This window comes from Centroberyx gerrardi, chromosome 13 (genome assembly GCF_048128805.1).
Source record: "Centroberyx gerrardi isolate f3 chromosome 13, fCenGer3.hap1.cur.20231027, whole genome shotgun sequence".
Classification (NCBI taxonomy): Eukaryota; Metazoa; Chordata; class Actinopteri; order Beryciformes; family Berycidae; genus Centroberyx; species Centroberyx gerrardi.
In genome coordinates this window covers 6247983-6267782 of record NC_136009.1, presented here as the reverse complement: position 1 = coordinate 6267782, position 19800 = coordinate 6247983, and the positions used below count along the sequence as shown (strand labels likewise).

Genomic DNA, 19800 nt, shown 5'->3' with positions numbered 1-19800 from the left:
AGTGCTGAGGAATTTCTAGAGGACTAGAAAATCACTCGAAGGAACCCAGTTAAAACCAGTTAAAAATAGCTTCAAACAGGCACATGTGCTGTGGTGCTATTACATTAGTAAAAAGACAGTAATGAATAACAGTGTCGGCAGAGAGTGGGAGGAGAGGGGTGGAAACACCTGAAGCAGCAGTTTATTCATGAGCAGGCTAATTAGTGCTTTTAAAGACTGGGTTAAAAGTGTGTCTGTCTGTCAACCTCCCATTGCTAAAAATTCTCAAATCTGCAATCTTTAATGACGGCACATTAAAAAAAAATGTGCTGACAAGTGGAGTTTAGGCACTAATCAAACTTTCTTTCTTTTCCTGTTCTTTTGTCATGTTGAAAGCGGAAAAAGTGAAACTAACCTACAGACCTTTTTTGAGGTCAAAACACAGTAACATTAACAGGTCTCCAACTCCCCAGAGGAAACTACTCTGGCCATTGTTATAGACTTATTTCCAATGTGTTCCTTCATTGTACCATCACTGTCAATAGAATAATGAAATATAACACACCGATGCTTTAGAAGTAATACAAATAATAAGTACAGCAGCTGCAGTAAGCATAATGATTTCACACAAGGCGAACATTCTCATAGCCTTAAAGGTGCTATGTGCATCATATTAACATCAATAAATCATTACCGCATTAATTCTGAGACATTAGCATAATTATTGTAAACAAACAAGATCATCGACGAGAGGATTGGCAGCCTCTACACTGCATTTTACACTGTGTGATACCAGGTCAGATTTAGAGGGAAATCTGCTGGATTGCTTTACGGCACAAAACAAGAAGAGAAATGGGAATGTGGTCTTTATTTTTTAGAAACACTAGTACTAGCAAGACCTCTGGTGTGAGATAGAGGCTACCAAACTTCTTGACCATGGTCTCATTTGTTTACAGTCATTATACCAAGGTATCACAGTTGATTTCACAATGATATATTGATGACCAGTCTTGATTCTACCTGGACATAGGTTGGATATGACTATGTTACTCGCCTAAAGCAGTTTAGACAGCATGAAAATCCAATTAATGAATGAATTGTGCACTCACTAAGCTGGGCAAAGTGTCTCTGACATCCTACATGTACAGTAATTAGATGTCTCTGTAACGTGTTCATTATGATGGGAGTGTGTGTGAAGCCCGTTTTAATTGCTCAGGGGGACACAGCTCCGGTCCACTGTTTCACACCGATGTCTCACACCGAGCTGAAAGTCCTCCCCAGTATTGGCGATTGCTATTATAATGTGACGAACTGCTTGATTTCCCCCCCCAAAAAATCCTCCTGGGAAGGGGAGCAACAGTGTAGCAGCAGCACTGCAGCAAGAGAGCGTGGCTTCTGTCTTGGGTGCATCTTCTCTGCCTCTCTATTTATGCGTTCTACAGAGTGAAGGGTGTGATAGGAAAGAGAGTTGAGGGTAGTGTGACGAACGTCGCCGGTTTTGGATTCCAGCTGACTGAATTGCGCTGTAGGTGTTCTGTGTCAGAAATGCTTGGATTCACTTTGGGTAATTCAAAAGTGATGCAGACATCTGCCTCTGTTCCCAGTGCTGGACGAGGATTAAACTGCAAAATTCGTAATAGGTCCGCACAACATTTTTTGCTCTGCCAATTTTTGATTGTGTTCAGTTTGACCAGCGGCAGCCCAAGGCCAGAGAGCAGCTGGTTGGACACAATGTGGAGTATTGGTGCTCCGAAGACAGGGCTTGACATTAAGCTTTTTGAAGTACTTGCGAAATGTGAAGTGAAATTATTCTTTCTTGTCCGTAAGCATAAATCACTTGTCCAAAAAAACACAAATCACCAACGCACATTACAGTGTATGCTGAATCAATAAAAACACAAGAGCCGTCTATTACAATGACATTTAATAACAAAATAACTTGTTTCACAATCACAATCAACAAAATACCTGAGATATGGTATTAATTTCATGGTTTGGTGGTGCCTCTGACAAACAGCACTTCAGGTAAGTTTAGGTAAGTGGGTAAGGTGTGTGTGTGTGTGTGTGTGTGTGTGTGTGTGTGTGTATGTGGGTTCAATCCTCAAACTTCATGGTCTGCCAACTCAACAGTCTCTACATAGCGACAACCGCATTCCACATAAACACTCACTACTAGAAAGATTCAGGTATTGACTCATCAGTGTTTCCCCTAGAATTTTTTTCAGGCCTGGTGGTACGCACCGAAAAAACCCTAAACAGACGAGGCGCGCGGGATGGCATATTGGCGCGGTCGGCTTCGGTCAGATGGCGCAGCAGGCGGTCTGCAATTTATATTTGCGTTCAAATTTTTGTTCGCTTGGTATATTCAAGACTTAAAACAAAGTGATCACAAGGAGAGGATACTTAATAAGCTGCATTTATTGCATAAAAATAAGCTGTGTAACCTATGACCTTTGCAAAACATTATCATTATGACCTTTGCAAACGTCTTCCATCTTCTTAATTTCTCCCTTTCTTCACAAACTCCCTCATATCAAAGCTGTCACGTTTATTTGTTTGTTTTCTCAGCAAGAGTCGTGACTTGTGATCAGGCAATAATTAGGAAAGCCTAGAGCTCTCTCTCTCTCTCTCTCTCTCTCTCTCTCTCTCTCTCTAAATAATGACATAGGCCTAAATAAATTAAATAAACAAACCTAAACATGTATCCTTGTTTACTTTTGTGGTAATTCAATAACAGACGCAATTTTCAAAAGGCAAGTGATAATTCAAAACCAGAGAGACCATCATCCTACAATGTGTTGCATTTAAAACTTGCATTAGTACAGATGGATTCATCAACAACAGTGAAGACCCTGGTAAGTTGATCATTTCATATATTTGTGCTTCTGTGGTGATATAATGGAGATATGACCTTCTATAGTGTTTTCTATGGTGTTTTCCTGTGAAATGCGGCACGCAGAGGAAATAGACCAGACGCCGAAACTGGCGCTCCAGATCGCGAGCCGCGAGCGGAGCTCCCCGCCGCGGTCAAATCGGTTAACATGGGCACCGAAAGGAAACTGGCTGCGCTTCGCAGCGTTTCCGCATGCGGTCTGAACCCGGCGTTTAGGACACGGTGTGATAGCAGTGGCAGTGGCAGTGGCACTCGTCAAGAGTTTCCCAGGCAACGACACAGAGGTTGACTCACGTTTCGGAACAGCGCCGCACAGAGGCTCCCAAACACAAATGATTATTGATTTCCGAATGAATGGATATTTGGCGTTATTTTTGGCATTAAAAAAAATATTTTTTTGGCCTGGCAGGGGTTCTCGCTGGCCTGGCGGCCCGCCAGGCCTGTACAATTATAGGGGAAACACTGCTCATGAATTTAGTTAGTAGTGAGTTAATCTAAGTAGTAGGGATGCCGCGATCGATCGGCCAGCAATCGGAATCGGCCGATATTCAGTATAAATATGAGATTGGAGAATTCCGATAATGCTTTATAGTCGCCGATTGCAAAAACCGATCGATGACGCAAAACACGTGAGCCATGTGCGTTTGTTTACATAATGGTCTGCGTGCAGAACTGGACGACAGTCGAGACCAGAGGTTTGATTCTCTGCCCGAACCCGAGCCGGGTCGGGTAGGAATTTCCCCTCCATTCCTCGGGCCGGGCCGGGCCGGGCCGGGCCGCTCTCGTGGTCAGAGATATAGCGTCTTTTTTTTTTTTTTTTTATAATTGGGGTGGGGAGTAAGCTATTTGGTGTGATAATCAGAATGTTATATGTATTATAACATTGTAACCTTAACCCTTATGTATCAATCACTGTGATCGATACATATTCACATCTCAGTCAGCAGCGGCACAGCGTCTCCTCCTCTCCTCTGGCGCCGTGCGCACGTAGGCAGGTTGATAACCATGGATCCCGTGCGTAATTCTGAACAGATTTCTGTCATCCAAATTTCTCTGTAATCCGCAAAGTCTGATTGTTAATTCCTTGTGTCAATTATGTTTTTATCACCAGTCAATCAAAGGTTACGATTTGAAACGTGTCGGGTTTTCGCTGCCTACGGCACCACACTCGCTTTGCGAGTCCTTTGCGAGAGGAAGTAGGCTATTCAGTAAGATCCCGCACGTAATTCTGAACAGATTTTTGTCATTCAAACAACTCGGAATTAGTTTACTTATAAACAGCCAACTTACTAAGAAAATTTTGGTTTTAAACCGGGCTCGGGCCCATAAATGCAGCCAATGGGACGGGCCGTGCCGGGCTCAGACAGAACGTGCACGGGCTCAGGTAGGGTCGGGCTTGTTTTTTTGGGCCCGATCTAAGGTCTGGTCGAGACCCTAACAGCGGAGAGGCAACTGAAAAGTCTCATTTCTCTCTCTCTTAAGAACATTCACATAGCTATACAAAAACAAAAACTGAAACGGATATATATCTTCGGAGGGTGTCTCCATTTATTTAACTCGACTCAACAACAGGCAAGTGGCAACAGTCTGAGTCTTGTGCTTCGGTTATCTCACTAAATCATGTTGCACTACCTAGAACGCACATGGTTTTGTTTACATAATGATCAAGTAAATATTGAGGTAGAAAAACGGAAAATGTGGATACTTTTTAACCAGGACTCAATTTGATGGATGAAATGTATGTAAAATGGAAACTGTTAGACCTATAATACTGCTATACCAGCTACTATAACAAAACAAAAAAACTATCGGTATGGCCGATCGGTATCGGCAGATATGGCTCATAGACGATCGGCGATCAGCGGCAAAAAACGTTATCGGGGCATCCCTACTAAGTAGTGTGTACCAGAACTGGTGCAACACTCGTTACATTATGTAATGTTATCATTGTTCATTTGAAAAAATGGCGGATAGTAGAAGGCTGTTGAATGATGCTTCAAAGTATTGGTTTGTATGAAGAAAGAATACAACGCCGCAGTCAGTGGCGATTTATCAAAACTTCATGGATAAATTTACACCTCCGGTTACCGAGAGGTCAAGTTAATTGAAAATACGACAACTCAAGCGAACCAATCAGAGTGCTTGTCCGCGAGTCCCACGACAAACACAAACACACAACATTGGTTCCTATATGCATCTCCTACGCAGATAGAGAACCGCAATGCCAACCTATCTAACCAACTCAGGATCCATCGTTGAGAAATACACATATGAGACACTGTACACTATATACAGGCAAAGATTACCTCCAAAACATGTACAATCAGCAGGGAATTAATTGATTGGACAGTGACATATAAGTCTTTATCATCATCGTAGCTGAGAAAAAATACTGAAAAGCATGAAATGAAAACACATTGATATCTAGTAGTAGTAAGTTAAAGGCAATAGATATGTTTTTAGCATAAAAAAGTTAAGCACAGACACGCCTGCAAGCGTCAGACTCCAGGAGACAAGCTACCAGAACATTTTCAGGATGATGTCATGGGACTGCACTTTCATTAATAAGCGTGCAATGCACAAGACTCGAAGGTGACATCGAAAGTGCAACCGCCACTGGAGTTTCATCCACCGAACCAATGCTCATTTCACTGACAACAATATCAAACCTTCTATGGTAGCCATGTGAACTGTGTACCAGCAATGATGGTTCAAGAAAGCTGAATTTGAATGGCAAACAGTTAAGGGCAGACTTCCTTCCAAGCCTCCGGCCCGGATGAGCCAATCACTGCCAGAGCAAATACAGCTTGAGTCTCTCTCCCAGAGGGCAGCTTTATTACCTCACCTCCGGCAGAATTTATGACACAACACCTAAAGGGTAAATTTCTAATAACGTCTCCGGGCTTCCCTGACACTAACGAGTGGCTGCGGCCCTGCAGCTAAAATTTACTGTCAGTCACAGGATCCCCCCCATTTCAAATTGCTTCTTAGATGCTTCACAGAGAAGCAATTTGGCAAGAAAAATGTGAGCGTCTGTAAAAAGGTAGCAAAAAAAAATATTGAACTTGAATTCAGCTCTTCAAGAGTAAAGTCAAACTCCACCCCCCCATCCAAGACACACACAAACACATGCACACACACACACAACCATATTTAAAACATGATGCATGTTCTTGGCTGCTGTTTCTTCAAAGTTTTTTTTTTTCTGAGAAGACTGAGAAAAAAACCTTTAAGCAAGCAAGGAGTCCTTTTTTCTCTCACCAAAATGAGCCCTATATATGCAGCATAAAGTTTTTGCTTTCAACTAGATCCTTGAAACTGTCCCTTTAAGATTTCCCACTGATCTCTCTCTAAGATCTTTAAAAACCCAAATAATTAATTGGGGTCAGCTAAGGATTGTGTCCTGGGTGAGACAGGGATGAGGATGGGAGAGTGCAGTCACCACAGGACTCACAGCAGGGCAACATGATGTTAGGACAGGTACTATATTAACTATATCAATGTGTATCATACACTATACACTGTATTAATCTGGGGGCTTCCAAATATTTTCAGTCAAAAATATGTTTTTTTTTCTTGCAAGCCAAACTGATTTTGCGAACGTGTGTGGAATACAATAACGAAATGTCTTGGGTTTTTAAGTCATAACCTGCAAGCCTCTGGTATTTCATCAAGCATAGCCTACATTACATTGCCTTGGCTTGGCAGAGACTTGGCAATAGCCACATACATAGTGTAGCCAGTAATTTCCTAAAATTTAAGGATTGTCTTGGCAAAAATTGGCAAATTTTTGCAGAATAATTAGTGGATTCATTTTTACATGTTCCCACATCACAACTTTGTGTATGGAGCCAGTTTTCAAAAAAGCTATAGGCTCGCTTACTTTTTTGCAAAACAACAACAAACAAGAGGCACTTGAGCTTCCTAGCATCTTGCCATTTTTCCTAATTAATATGCAAATGTGTGTAGCAAGGTGCTCCAAAATCCAATGAGATCATCTGCTCTATATGGGGAACCTGTGGTGTAAGTATGAAGTTTCTATCATGTATTGTTCTTGATGTATTGTGTTCACAAGAATGAGTCTACAAACAGACAGATGCCACCATGATGACATAATGTCCCGCATACCATGTACCATGGTGGAGGGGCATAATAACATGCAGAGAGGAACCATGTACAACATTAACTATAACTATAAGGCAGACTCAAACAGCCATAGAGCAGGCTTGTGTGTAGATAGACACAACAGCAGCAGCAGCAATAACAACTGACTAAAAGGAGCCTTATGTATGCACAAACTTAATTCATCAAGTATCTCATTTACCATAATGCTGCTGAAACGCTGGTTTTAAGTCTAATTGCTGCATTGTTATCAATAGCGCCATATCATTTTAATGTAAATTGCTCTTGCTTGCTGACAACACATACAACAAGTGAATGTTCTGGTTAGTAATTCAATGCTGACACTCCGCATTTCACTCAGGAGGTTTTGTTTAAAAAAAAAAAAAAAGAAATCAAGTAACAAAAAAAAAAAAAAACAACAACAAAGAAATAAAAGCCTGCAGCTGCTCAAGCGTTTGTGTATGGGTGGAGGGATGCTACTTGCATCAGGAATGCGGAATTGTGTTGAACTCCCCTGTGTGAATTTTCATTAAAAGTTTTCTCTCCCGGAGTAGAATGCTCGGTAAAGGAAATGTCAGACACAAATTCAAGCTCATTAATATGCAACGGCAGTCGTAAGTGATATGTTTTGCAGTGTATTCTCTCTTTGTGTATTTCCCTCCACCCCATAATGAATTAACTGTTGTCCAATTAGGTATTTGGCTGCAAATAAGATTGATAAAAGCTCAAAAATATTGCCAACATCATTTCAGGGGTAGCCATCACAAAAATATCTCCATCATCCATATATTTGTTCATTATAATGCATTAGTACTGCAGAGTCCCCTATTTTTTCTCACATATTGCAAAGTAGAAGTGAATTAATACATTATGACACAAAACCTCTAAACCTCTTCTGCTGGCTCAAAGGGGAATAAAACTTAAATTTTCCAAACAATCCCTTTCATGGGCTGTGCAGTAGTGCAAGAGTAATTTACCTTTGCAGGGCATGCAGTAAAAAGTTACACTCCTCCAATGGCCACTTCTGGATGTGCTCCCCAATAAAGCATAAACATAGATATCAAATTCTGCCAGGATCTTCTCTCCTGTGTCCAGCTTTCTCTGGTCAATTCTCAATAGGGGAAAGAAACGCTTTTAATTTACCCAAGTCAGATAATGTAGTAACTGTGGATTTGGTGTTGGTTTGGCTTGGCTTGGTTTGGATTAGTTTTATCTTTAAGTGATACTTTACATGATGTAACATTTTCCTTTTTGTCCAAGACTTCATGAACTGTCAACCCATAGTCAGTACTACTCGCTTACTTTAATTTTGAAAACCTGGTCCAAAAATCATACTTCTAATGTGGCAAAGAGGACACAGGCAATATTATTTCACTTCATTTGGGGTCATATTTATCAAGAAGTAACAGAGGTGTGACCAAGTCAATTTTGCTCAAGTCCGAAGTCAGTCTCAAGTATTGAGGCACAAGTCTCAAGTCAAGTCCCCAGTCTGAATGTAGATTCAAGTCAGAACAAATCAAGAGTCCAGTATCAATTTAATATCTTAAGGAAAACAAAATATCTAGGACTTTTCAATGCAATATGGTTTTAATAGGATAAAAACTTGGTAAGTGCATCATTCAACAAAACAACAGACATAACCATTACACCAGGAATGCCAGCTCAGGTCACTTGATACCTCCAATCCCAAGAACAAACCTCCTCAAACGCACAGTTATTTACTGTTCAATAATGTCTTGGAACTCACTACCTCCTCACATAACTCGCACACAAAACAAATTGTCATTCAAAAAACTATTAAAGGCACACTTGGGGCCGCTGACCATATGACTGGAACCAATTGTATTTGACCAAATATAATGTATATTGTTTGTACTGATACTATACACCTAAGTATCTGATTGTACCATTTTAACTGTGTGTTTTATGCTATGTATTGTATGTATTATGTCTTATGTCCTTTTGTGGACCCCAGGAAGATTAGCGGTCGCCAAGGCGTCAGCTAATGGGGATCCATTTAATAAACAATAAACAGAATTGAAATTCAGCCGTCTGGTGGAACAAATCTCATCACTTTCAATCTAAGTCATTTACACTAGCACAAGATGTCAAGACTTTAGAAACCTTTTCAAGTCAAAGTACAAGTAAAAGTCAAGTCAAGTCTCAAGTATTCTCTTCATGCATCAAGTCAAGTCTCAAGCAATTCAGTAACTTGAGTCCCCACCTCTGAGAAGTAGCCAATTTGCATCTATTGTAGATGATGAGAGCAGATAAATCCCTGGATGCTGTAAGTAAGTTAAAGAGAAACTGGTTCTGAATTCTTGCGGTAATATCTCAATTTCCACATGAAAAAATTATGAGTGGTCTATTCACGAGAAAGTCAGCAAAACACCTGTGCCGTCCATGTCACTGTTTAAAAGCTAGTTTGCCCACTTTTATGAATTTTTTTTTTTTTTGTGATATAAGTAATCACTAGGTGAAAACTTTTAAAGAATAGCCTAGTACTTCTAGCCACCCACTGCACACAAAAACACACATCTGAAACATCACAAGGAAAACTAAGAAGGAAGTGAACTGTACCTTACACAAGCAAAACACAAGGTTACATCAACTAACATGAAAATAAATTAATATCAAATTAGACGACTGCAGCAAAAAGTGACAAGTAACAACAAACAGGCATGGACAGACTGAACAGCCAACTACTGGAGAGTTAGAAAAGGTGTCCCATGCTTCTGAAGCCACAACATAATATCCTCCACACAGTAACGGGAGGCGGACAGCTACTCCCAGCAGCAGCAGCTTGTTTTGAAGTGCTGCAGCAGACATTCAGCACCATGGACAGCGGCCAGCAAACTTCTACAATGCAAACTTTCCCTCTTGCAGCCAAACGCATGGGCCAGTGACTGTGTACCCACTGGCTGCTCTGAACTTGGCTAAACTTCATTTGACATAGCCTGAATGCAAACCTGAGACTGTGAACTGTCATTTTAATCGATTATAAACAAATAGGACAGGGACGCTGCGAGGTGGCCGCACAGGCAATATAGGTGTGATAGAGTGAAAGTTGTAATGTTTTGTACAAAGTAGTTCGGCTGCATCAAATCTACCTGTTAACTAGCCTATAGCTGAAAGGCTACAGTTTCATTCCACACATGCAGCCTAACCACGTGTGTATGTTGGGGAGGATATGCAGATGAACCTATACGTAGGCTTATACAGCCTTAAAAATGGCTTCAACTCGCAAATGAATTCACCGCTGGCTGTAACTCACGGGGGGAACTACGAGTTTTGTTAGCATTGCGATGCTATGCGGCCTGTTATTGCAATAAGATGATGTGCTAACTGATGGCATAGCACCCTATGCTGTTATCAATAACAGACGCTATAGCTAATTATCGCGCATTGGCTGTTTTGACAAAAACATAGCAGCTAATTTCACTGGATAATCGCTCCGGTTATGATATGTGATGCGATGATTTGTTGAAAACAGTGTGAATACAGTGTATTTAGCCAGGCCTAGGCTAATAGACAGATGCTCAGGTGTAATAAGGAGTGGGGGCGCTTTAATCCCCATCAATTAGCCGCTTAACGAACCGCGGCGACTGCTGTACGTTATTTCAAAAAACTCACCTAGGACGAAAAAGGGGAGCTCGGTGTTTTCCAGGTCGTCCACCACCACGATCTCCCCGGGAAAATCATTTCGAACGGAGAACAGCAGCTTGGGCTCGGAGGCCGACGGACTGTGCATGATGCTGAGGTCGTTTTCCCTCAAAAACGGCAACGCCGACACGGTGACGCTCTTCATCTTGCACTCGGTGTCCTGGCTCTGGTCCTCGTCGCCGGTCAGACCGCGGACAAATGCCGTTTGCGAAGCCAGGAGGACGCACGCGAGCAGCGGCAGTAGCAGCGATCTCGGCCCCATGTTGATGCTCGCCATCTCCGTCGCTTCGTTTCCTCTCCTTCCCCCCCTCTCTCTTCTCTGTCTCTCTCAGGCAGCCTCAGTCGCTCAGCCCGGCGGAGTGAGGGGGGCGATGCACCGGCAGTATAGCTCTCCGGGATCTCACAGTGTGGGAAACAAACGCCTCTTGTTATTTCTCGCAAATCACCATATGATCTATCACATGGTCATTTTTGGAGATGCAGCACAGAGCGGCGACTGGGCGATAACAGCGTGTTTAAAAGCTGTAAAAGATCAATGCGTTGGCCCCGTTATTGTAATTGTCCGATAAACTCTCCAAATGGCCGTGTAATGGCCAAGCCTGGATCCCCAACAGGGCACGCAGGACACCCAGAATGCCCCGGGGGCCCCTATCACCAAAAGCACCACGTAGATAAAGTTGTAATTGACTTGTAAATGTGCCCTCTCATTTGCATACCATCTAGTTGTAGGCGACATGGAGCAATTTTTAATAGTTTGCCTAACCTCTCTGATGGGCAGGGCACTTGACTGGGCGGATAATTGATGGGGCAGATGCTCAACTTCACTGTAAAAACTCAACAGTGCAATTTAGTGGCACTCTTTCATCTTTAATCATTAACACATAGATGTGTTTGGCAATTTCAGCTTACAATTGCTACTTAAGTTGATAATTTGTGGCTAGAATTGCGAGTTGAAAGTACATCTTATACCATGGATTCACTATCAGTTGAATAAGAAACATTGTTAGCTTATTATCATGCTTCCCAGCAAGAATTGCATTGGAGTTCATTCTCCCCTTATTTCTTGTTTCAACACAGTTACAGGCTAGAGACTTGTTGGGTATGTGTTAGTTGAATCATAGGTCTGTTTGTGAGAAAAATGAAAATAATCATAACCATGATGAAAAAAAAATTAGTATCTAGTTAAATCCAGCCTATTGACAGCTGGAACCCCCTCCAACAATTGTAGCACTTTGCTCAAATTTCACACAAAAATTATTTGTGGCCCACTTTTTTTTTTCTCCATGTAATGAATCAGTTTCTTCCACACAAAGGAATTCTACAACTGTAAAACTGATGACAAATAAGTAGAGTAAGAACCCCATTGAAATTGAATTGAGACCAACATTTGCAGCAGGCTGCTATAAATCCCTTGACCATTTGTTGACCAGACAATCGCCATTTGGATTTGAACGCAAAGCCATAAGAAAAGAAGATTGTTTTTTTCTGCATCACCACTGTCCATCCATTTAATATTAAGCTGCTCTGTGGTTTCCTATTACCCTCTCTCTCTCTCTCTCTCTCTCTCTCTCTCTCTCTCTCTCTCTCTCTCCCCCTCTCTCCACAAAAACAGTTTTAAAGGCAGAACTGGGGCGACGGTCGGATTTGCAGCTGAAAAAAAGAAAACAATGTTGACTGTCCCCGGCAAAACATAAAAAAAAGTTAACAGTGATTGAGGAGAATAAGTGGGATAAACAGTCCCAGACTATCACACATTCATTATTGATGACCCCCGAGACATTGGTGAGAGAAACTTCATCAATATTCAAACCAGATAAAGTGTTTTGGTAAAGTTTTGCTTCAGGGTGTGCTTGCCCTTTCACTTTCCCCAGGCATTTTCTGCTGGTGGACAGTCCAGTAGAAATAAGTGACAGGGAAAGACAAGGACAGAGTGAAACTTTCTAATACATTGTCACGGGCGCCTTAAGGCCCTTTAAACGATGGTCATTTGGAGGGTTTTCACACAATGTGTCACCGTCAAATGAAATGTTATAACCAATTCCTATAATCCCTTCGAGTTGCTTTCTTTCGGAGTGGGGGGGGTTTACGGGCAGCAAGGTGGCTTTGTGCTTCGAGAACCTATCCTTCAACCAGAGGACTAGGGTTCAAGCCTTCGGTCAAGCCTTCGGTCAAGCTCAGCTACAGGTCATTGAGAGTGACTGGAATGACAATAGTATTTTTCGTGGAATCGGAATGTGTCTCCTTCACGGATTTTACAGTGATAAACAAAGTAAAATAAGAGAGAGCGGCTGGGGCAGAGTTGTTATAGAGAGTACAGAGTGTTACAGAGAGTTTGGATTATGCAGGGCTCCTATGTTTATGATTAAAGGGTAGAGGAGAAGAGGAAGTAGTCGGAGAGAGAATGAAAAAATAAGATTCAGTGTGTGCGTGTGTGTGTGAGAGAGAGAGAGAGGGAGAGAGAGAGAACACAAGAGAATGTGAGAGAGAGTGCGCGCACATGTGAAAGGGATTGCAAGCAAGAAAGAGATGAAATTTTGATAGAGGCAGTTGCATGAGCTCTGGGTTGTTGCTGATAATCAAAAGCCAGGAAAGAGGTGGAGGGGAAGAGATAGTCAATGAAAGTTGAGAGACAGAGAGAGACAGAGAGAGAGAGAGAGAGAGAGAGAGAGAGAGAGAGAGAGAGAGGGAAGGAAAGGAAAGAAGGGAGCACATACATCTGGGGGCTGTGACTAGCAGGTGCAGGGATGGCGGGGAGGGTACAGGCATGAGGGCCTGATCAAGAGAAAGATCGCACTGTTTAATCTTGAGACTCTTCCAGTTTGCCGCACGAGCGCGGCTTTAGCCCGCCGCGCGGCTGTTCTGTGATTAGGAGCTGAAACGGATTCATCTTTTCTCAGCTCTCCTCTCGCCGCCGCCTCTGCGTGGGCTGCAAAGTTGATTACGGAGGGGAAGGGGCCTTTGTCACCGACTCACTGGGGCTCGTCAGGGCTCCCAACAATCCGGTTCAAGGCGTCCCGCAAACAGTTTACAGTTACAGCCACTTCGCACACGCAAAGCTGGCACTTAGACGGCGGCGCGCTTGATTGACGATGGGACGCGTCGAACAGAAGCGACAGCCGTTCGACTGTTTTCCGCGAGCTGAAGTGTGCCGCGTGATGCCTCGCCTTTTGGATTGTAATTGCTTGAAGCTGTCATTTACAGAGTCTAGTTTGTGCACGCATGTGAGTGTATTTACCTGTGTGTTTGTGTGTGTGTGTTGAGCTCATAGGAGAGATAGCAGATAGCAGATCTCTAATGTTTTGCTGTCAATGTGTAAAAGTCCAGAACGCTATGAAGCCTGCCAGAAACTTACTTCAGGGTCTTTTTTAAGAATTAAGTCTTCATTTATTTCCAAAATTATAAACAAAATTACATAGTGGCAGCCTTTTTACATGCAGTAAAAAAAAAGAATATATTTAGAACCTAATTACGTAGGGTAAGTTAATCTTAAATAGCCTATTATATTATAGAAATATTACTGTTACCATCTACAAAAGATAATTTTGGTATGAAAACCCGCATTTTAATTTAACCAAGTATCCTGTATCATAAATACATGTCTGGCATTTGTAACAAACCAAACCGCTTGAAAATCGGGGGGGGGGGGGGGCGCAATCTTTCGAAACTTAAAAACGCATTGTTTTGTGTCTATAATTAGCACAAGTGCTTTCAATGCATATTATTATATTATTTAAAATTATATAGTTATGTTTACAATGATATATTGAGGGGGACAACTCTCTGTTTTTCCCAGGAAGGGGGGGTCCGGACCCCCCTGTCCCCCCCGTAATTTCCGCCCATGACTGGATGCACAGTCTGCATCCAGTGGGGACATGACCCTCTACTCCCTTGCCATGCCACTCAGTGTCCTCTTGTGATGTGTACATCTGTGTAGTTTTTATCGAAGAATTGTTGACCATCATCTTCACAGAACAAAGCGGAACGTAGTCCTGAGTGGGTTAGCAGGCTTACTTCAATCTCCGCTCAATCCTCTGCAATCATCTGTGATTATAGACCACTTTATCTAAGTCATCAAAACACTAAACAGTGCATATACAGTATGTTATTGTCAATGCTGGCTGTTACAAACGAAAATGTGTTACGTTCTTAGTTGAGATTTACTGCAATTTTCTTCTTCAGTTTTCTGATGGGGAAAAACATGGTTCACTAAAGTATTCATACCTTTTTTCTTTGTGGGGTGAATTTGTGTGTAGTCTGCAATACCGTATGTGTGCATTGTCCAGTAATGCATTTGTCAACTGCCTGGGAAATGGGTGCAGTTCAACATTATGCCACAAACGCATAGTCGCGCATAGACAATGGCCGCTGTGTTCATCAAGAGGAAGACAAATCACTTACAAGAAATGGTGTGTCCAGTGCACTAAGAAAATAACAAATCAAACCGGCCAAAAAGAAGTTGCCACCTGTTTTTTCCCCCCCAGGCGAGCCGCTTCTTTTTGGTGCAGGAATTAGCCTTTAGTCAGCAGATCTTTCAAAATTAGGTTTGAATGTGGCACTGTAGATGAATAAGTTATTGCTGTGCTCTGCAGTTTTGTAAAGGCACTGAATCAGTGAGGCTAGTTTTTGCGGAAGACTCAGGCCCGGGTCTACTAAATGCTAAGGCTTTTTGTGTTGTCTCTGATCTAGTACTATCAAAGCAGACATGTTAGATGTTTTGCACATCTAAAACATGGAAGGAACCAGGGGTAAACTTTTCACGCTTTATCCTAATTAATATGTATTTTGAAGTATGGCAGTTGTAGGCTGTAAAAAGGAAGGGGTCGACTCCCTCTGTGTAATTTCTATGCCAGATGTTCTTTGTGCTGGTGTTCTTCGTAGATCTGGGCCTCTAAGTCATGTGCGGAGTCAGCTGATCACTGTTGGCTGAACCGCTCCAACCGACCAGTGCCTGCAGAGTGAGCAATTGCCATGGTAACTAGGGACTGGTTGACTAGTGAAGTTACCATAAAAAAATCGATACTGTATAAACCCCTGACTAAGGACACTGTTTGGAGAGCTTTATTCACACTGAGTCACTTGAGGTATTTATGCAGCCAGGCACTCAGCAACAATGCCGCTCACTATCCTGTTCCATTGTCATCATCAAAGAATCTTCCATTATGATTCCTTCCGTTTAATGCCACCAGTTGGCATTGTGTGTGTCAGTATTGGAAATGAACTTGAACTGCTGGTGGCTGGCAGCAGAGATTTTATCACTCAAAAATGTTGGCTATACCTATGACAAATGGAATTCTGTACTACAAGATCACACACTGACTGCTCTCTGACTGATGACTGGCTACATGTGGTAATCGTGTCTGCCATGTGCGCTACTGTAAAACCTTGATGGAAACAGTGGTCCTCATTATGAGGACCACTATTATATAACAGGACAGCCTCCAGTAAAATGATATCAGTAAGGGTACCAGATGTTGAGATGAAGGTGAGGATACCGAAGTCCAAAATTATTGATCTGAAACATGAAAAATGTATCCAGCGTTTTCACCGGAGAGAGCCATTTGCTCTTTGCAGAAAACATCCAGCTGAGAAAAGAAAGAGGTCACATGGAGAAAGCTAATTCCGTACTTGAAATGAGGATGGCTTATGTGGAAAGAAAAGTATGGGCAATTCCCTAAACATGGCAAACAAGACTGTGAAAAAGATGTTAACATGAGCTCAGGACCAAATTGGAAAGGACCAAATTGGAAAAGACCCATGCCCTGGGTATTGAGAGAGGGGGGGGAGGTGGCTCTTCTGCGTCAAAAGAGAACAAGGAAATGAATCGGTCCTCCCATGGTCTGACCAAACCCAGCATCAAGAGCCAGGCAATGAGGCTCGCAGCTCTTCTGTCAAGCAGCATGGATCACCTCCAGGGATTATACAACAGTCACCCTGGCTTGTGTGTGTTCATGTTGTGGAGAGGTGCAGTGACCTGGCTGCCAGCCACCTTGGAGCTCCTGCGCTGGGCTGCCACCTTCCACTGGTGTCCAGCCTACTGGATCCATGCTGATGCCTCCTACTTATGACTTACAAATATATTTACTCAAGGTACCAGAAATGAATCATGAAGTCTTAATCCTGTTTGTGTAATATACACATTGTTTTTATTTGTTTAAAGATAAAAAGTAATTGGCAACACTTTACATTAACTGTTCATTAATTAATGTTAAGTAATGCATTTACTAACCTGACTTAAACATGAATATCAACATTAACAAAGATTAGTTAATGTTAAATGCACATGAACAACTGCATTAATTAATGTTATACATGTTTGTTAATACTGTTAACTAATGTGTTAACTAACATGAATTAAGCATTAACAGTGACATTAACAAAGATGAGTTCATATTAAATGCACAATAAACAACTGCATTAAGTTTGTTAATGTCATGTATTGTCTAAATTGAAACCCTAACTCTTCATGTATTACTTAAACATATCCTGACATTAACTAAAGTGAGTCACAACAAGCATTATGTGAATAGTGTGTATAGATATAGGATAAAAATCTCAATGAATATACTGTTTGATCATATATCCTCAAGTAAATACCAAAAACTCAAAAAGACGTTTGTTAGACATAAATGAGGATAACCTTAGTTTGTCTCTCTACAGGCTTTCAAAACCATTCTCCTACACACAAAAAACTTTCTCCTTGAATATTGTGTTATTTGAAAATATCAGCAACTGCATATTGCATAATAACATCTGACACAATAGAAGCTGCCTTGATATTTAAGGAAGGTGTTGTCTGTGATAACCAAACATGCATGTGTTGATAACAGTAACTACATGAGAAAAGAGCACATTAATAAACTAGCTGCTCACAAGCTAACATGAAGTGATGGCTAGCAAGGCTAATATTAGCCAAAAAGCATCATAACATCAAAACATAGCTAAAGGATGCTGGATCCAAATCAGTCAACCTGCCCACTTACAATTGGCCCAAACAGCACAACAGTCAGAGCCAGTTGAAACAGCTGGGAAAATGAACAGCTATTCGTCTTAATCAGTGTAATTTTGAAATTGCCAGAATGCAGTGGTGAGATGCATCATTCCCCTAAACTGAATCAAAATCTGATTAGTGGTGGCTGAGATATCGCATGTAATGGACAAACAAACCACCGCCTCTCCCCCAATGTCACTGTGGGAGACAAAAATGCCAGTGTTCAGAGAGCTATTGATACTACATAAAATCACACTGACTCATTTAAATGCTTCCTTAGGACACTTTGTAGTTACAAGATCTAGGGGACATGTAGAGGGCTTCAAACGGCCGATGAGGCGCCCCCTCTTGGGTCATTTTGAAAATGCCGAAACTCAGGTGTTGAGATGCATCATTTCCCCAAGTTTCGTCAAAATCTGATCATGGAGGATTTTGACAAAACTTGGGGGGAATGATGCATCTCACCACTGTGTTCTGGCTGGATGGAACATGGATGGAACAAAGGATGGAACACGAAACAAAAAAATGACTGAATAGAATGAGAGATGCACTTTCATTTGCACTGTAGGATAAACCAGGAGGGCTGAATGAATTCACTTCAGGAAGCCGATATTTTCCAGTCATACATACACACAGAAAAGTTGACCCTCCTTCTAACACATTATGCTGACAAATAGTCTTCCTAGAGACCATTTCACACCAAAAAAAAAAACATCATACAGCTGCTACTGCTGCAGTTTTCTTGCTGTTTTCTGTGGTTTTAGCGGTGTAGCTTTTGCATACCCTTATTAGCAGCAGGTGCATAGGAGAAACACCGCTTGAAAATATGCTCCCACACACTGTCTGTTTTTAACTTGTAAATTAAAAGAATGTTATTTTTACTCATACCTACAATATTTTTTTTACAAGACCTTCATTAAGAAGACACTGTGTGGGCCCTTTTCCAAGTTATGCTGCTGCTCAACTTCTGCCCCCTTGCCTCCACTTACTTTAGATCCTCTCACTATTTAGTCAGCGTTCCACGCTTGGGTATATACAGTATGTAGGTCTCCTACGCTGTCAAATTGTAGTACTGCTTTATGTATTAAATATATATTTAATACATAAAGCAATATTTGGCAATCCTCCACTATCTTCAGCTGTTATTCCTCTCCCGTTAGGGTAGAGATGATAGAGTGAGTCTTTTGATATTATTTGAATGATATTTGATTTGTCACTGCTGAATTATACTTTTTTACCCCAAAATATGTTTTCTTCTTTTCCAGTACAACCCTACTTGAACTAATGACACAGTGTTTCCCCTATTTTCTCATCCTGTGGAAATCCTCTGTAAGTCTCTGTAAATATGTTGCACATGGCAGAGGATGATACACTCAGTTACAGTCATGTCACGCTGGATGCTTTGAATCAGGTAAAAACCTGGCCGATTCTACCTCGGAAAAAGGAACAACAGTTGAATGATGGATGTCTCCTGGATATATGAATAAATGTATTGCCGTCTTGTGCCCTGTCGTGAATTATTTGTGTCCTCACATGGCTCTCACTGTAAGACCAACAAGGCCTCCAGCTTTCGGAGCATCTTTTTTTTTGTGTGTGTTTGCCAAACTAAATTCCTGACTCCCACTGTTCCACTTATTAAAGGGGATTTAGATATTAAAAGAGAAAGTCTTTCATCAGGATAAATGAAAAAGACAGATGAAAAGGAGCGGGCGTTGGACTTGCCGATTTGTGCGCCACATGCTCTCTGTATAGAGCTAATTTGATTTTCAGTCCTAACACCGCCGACTGTTGCGTGAATATACAGTTTGCTAATCCTATTCTCCAGTAAGTGGTGTTTGTTGGAAAGCTTTGATGTGACAAGGCAATTAACTGCGTTTTGTATTCTGAACACAGATAACTACAGCACACCTTCACATGAACCAAGGTATTGCTTATCTCTATCTTTTGGCCATCAGCATGTATTATTTGGCAGTGAATCGCTTCGTAATGAAAGCCCACCTCCCGGGTGAGGGGTGGAATGAGCAGAAATGATCCAAATCCTGGTATGTGGAGTAAGGCGGTCGGTTCAGATGAATTTTTAAGCAAATCCTGATGATAGATAATTTGTTAAGGCCGTTAATATGTATTAACACACTTATAATAACTTCCCCAGAAT

At 41.6% G+C, this 19800-nt stretch overlaps 1 protein-coding gene across 1 annotated transcript in view; it reads right to left on the bottom strand.

Annotated features, from left to right (window-relative positions):
* astn1 (astrotactin 1) overlaps window positions 1-10934 on the bottom strand; it is a 329475-nt gene extending 318541 nt beyond the window's left edge. Inside the window, exon 1 of the mRNA XM_071907023.2 lies at window positions 10628-10934. Within this exon, the coding sequence (XP_071763124.1) occupies window positions 10628-10934 (307 nt within the window). The remainder of the gene's footprint in view (window positions 1-10627) is intronic.
* Between the last annotated feature and the right edge of the window lie 8866 nt (window positions 10935-19800).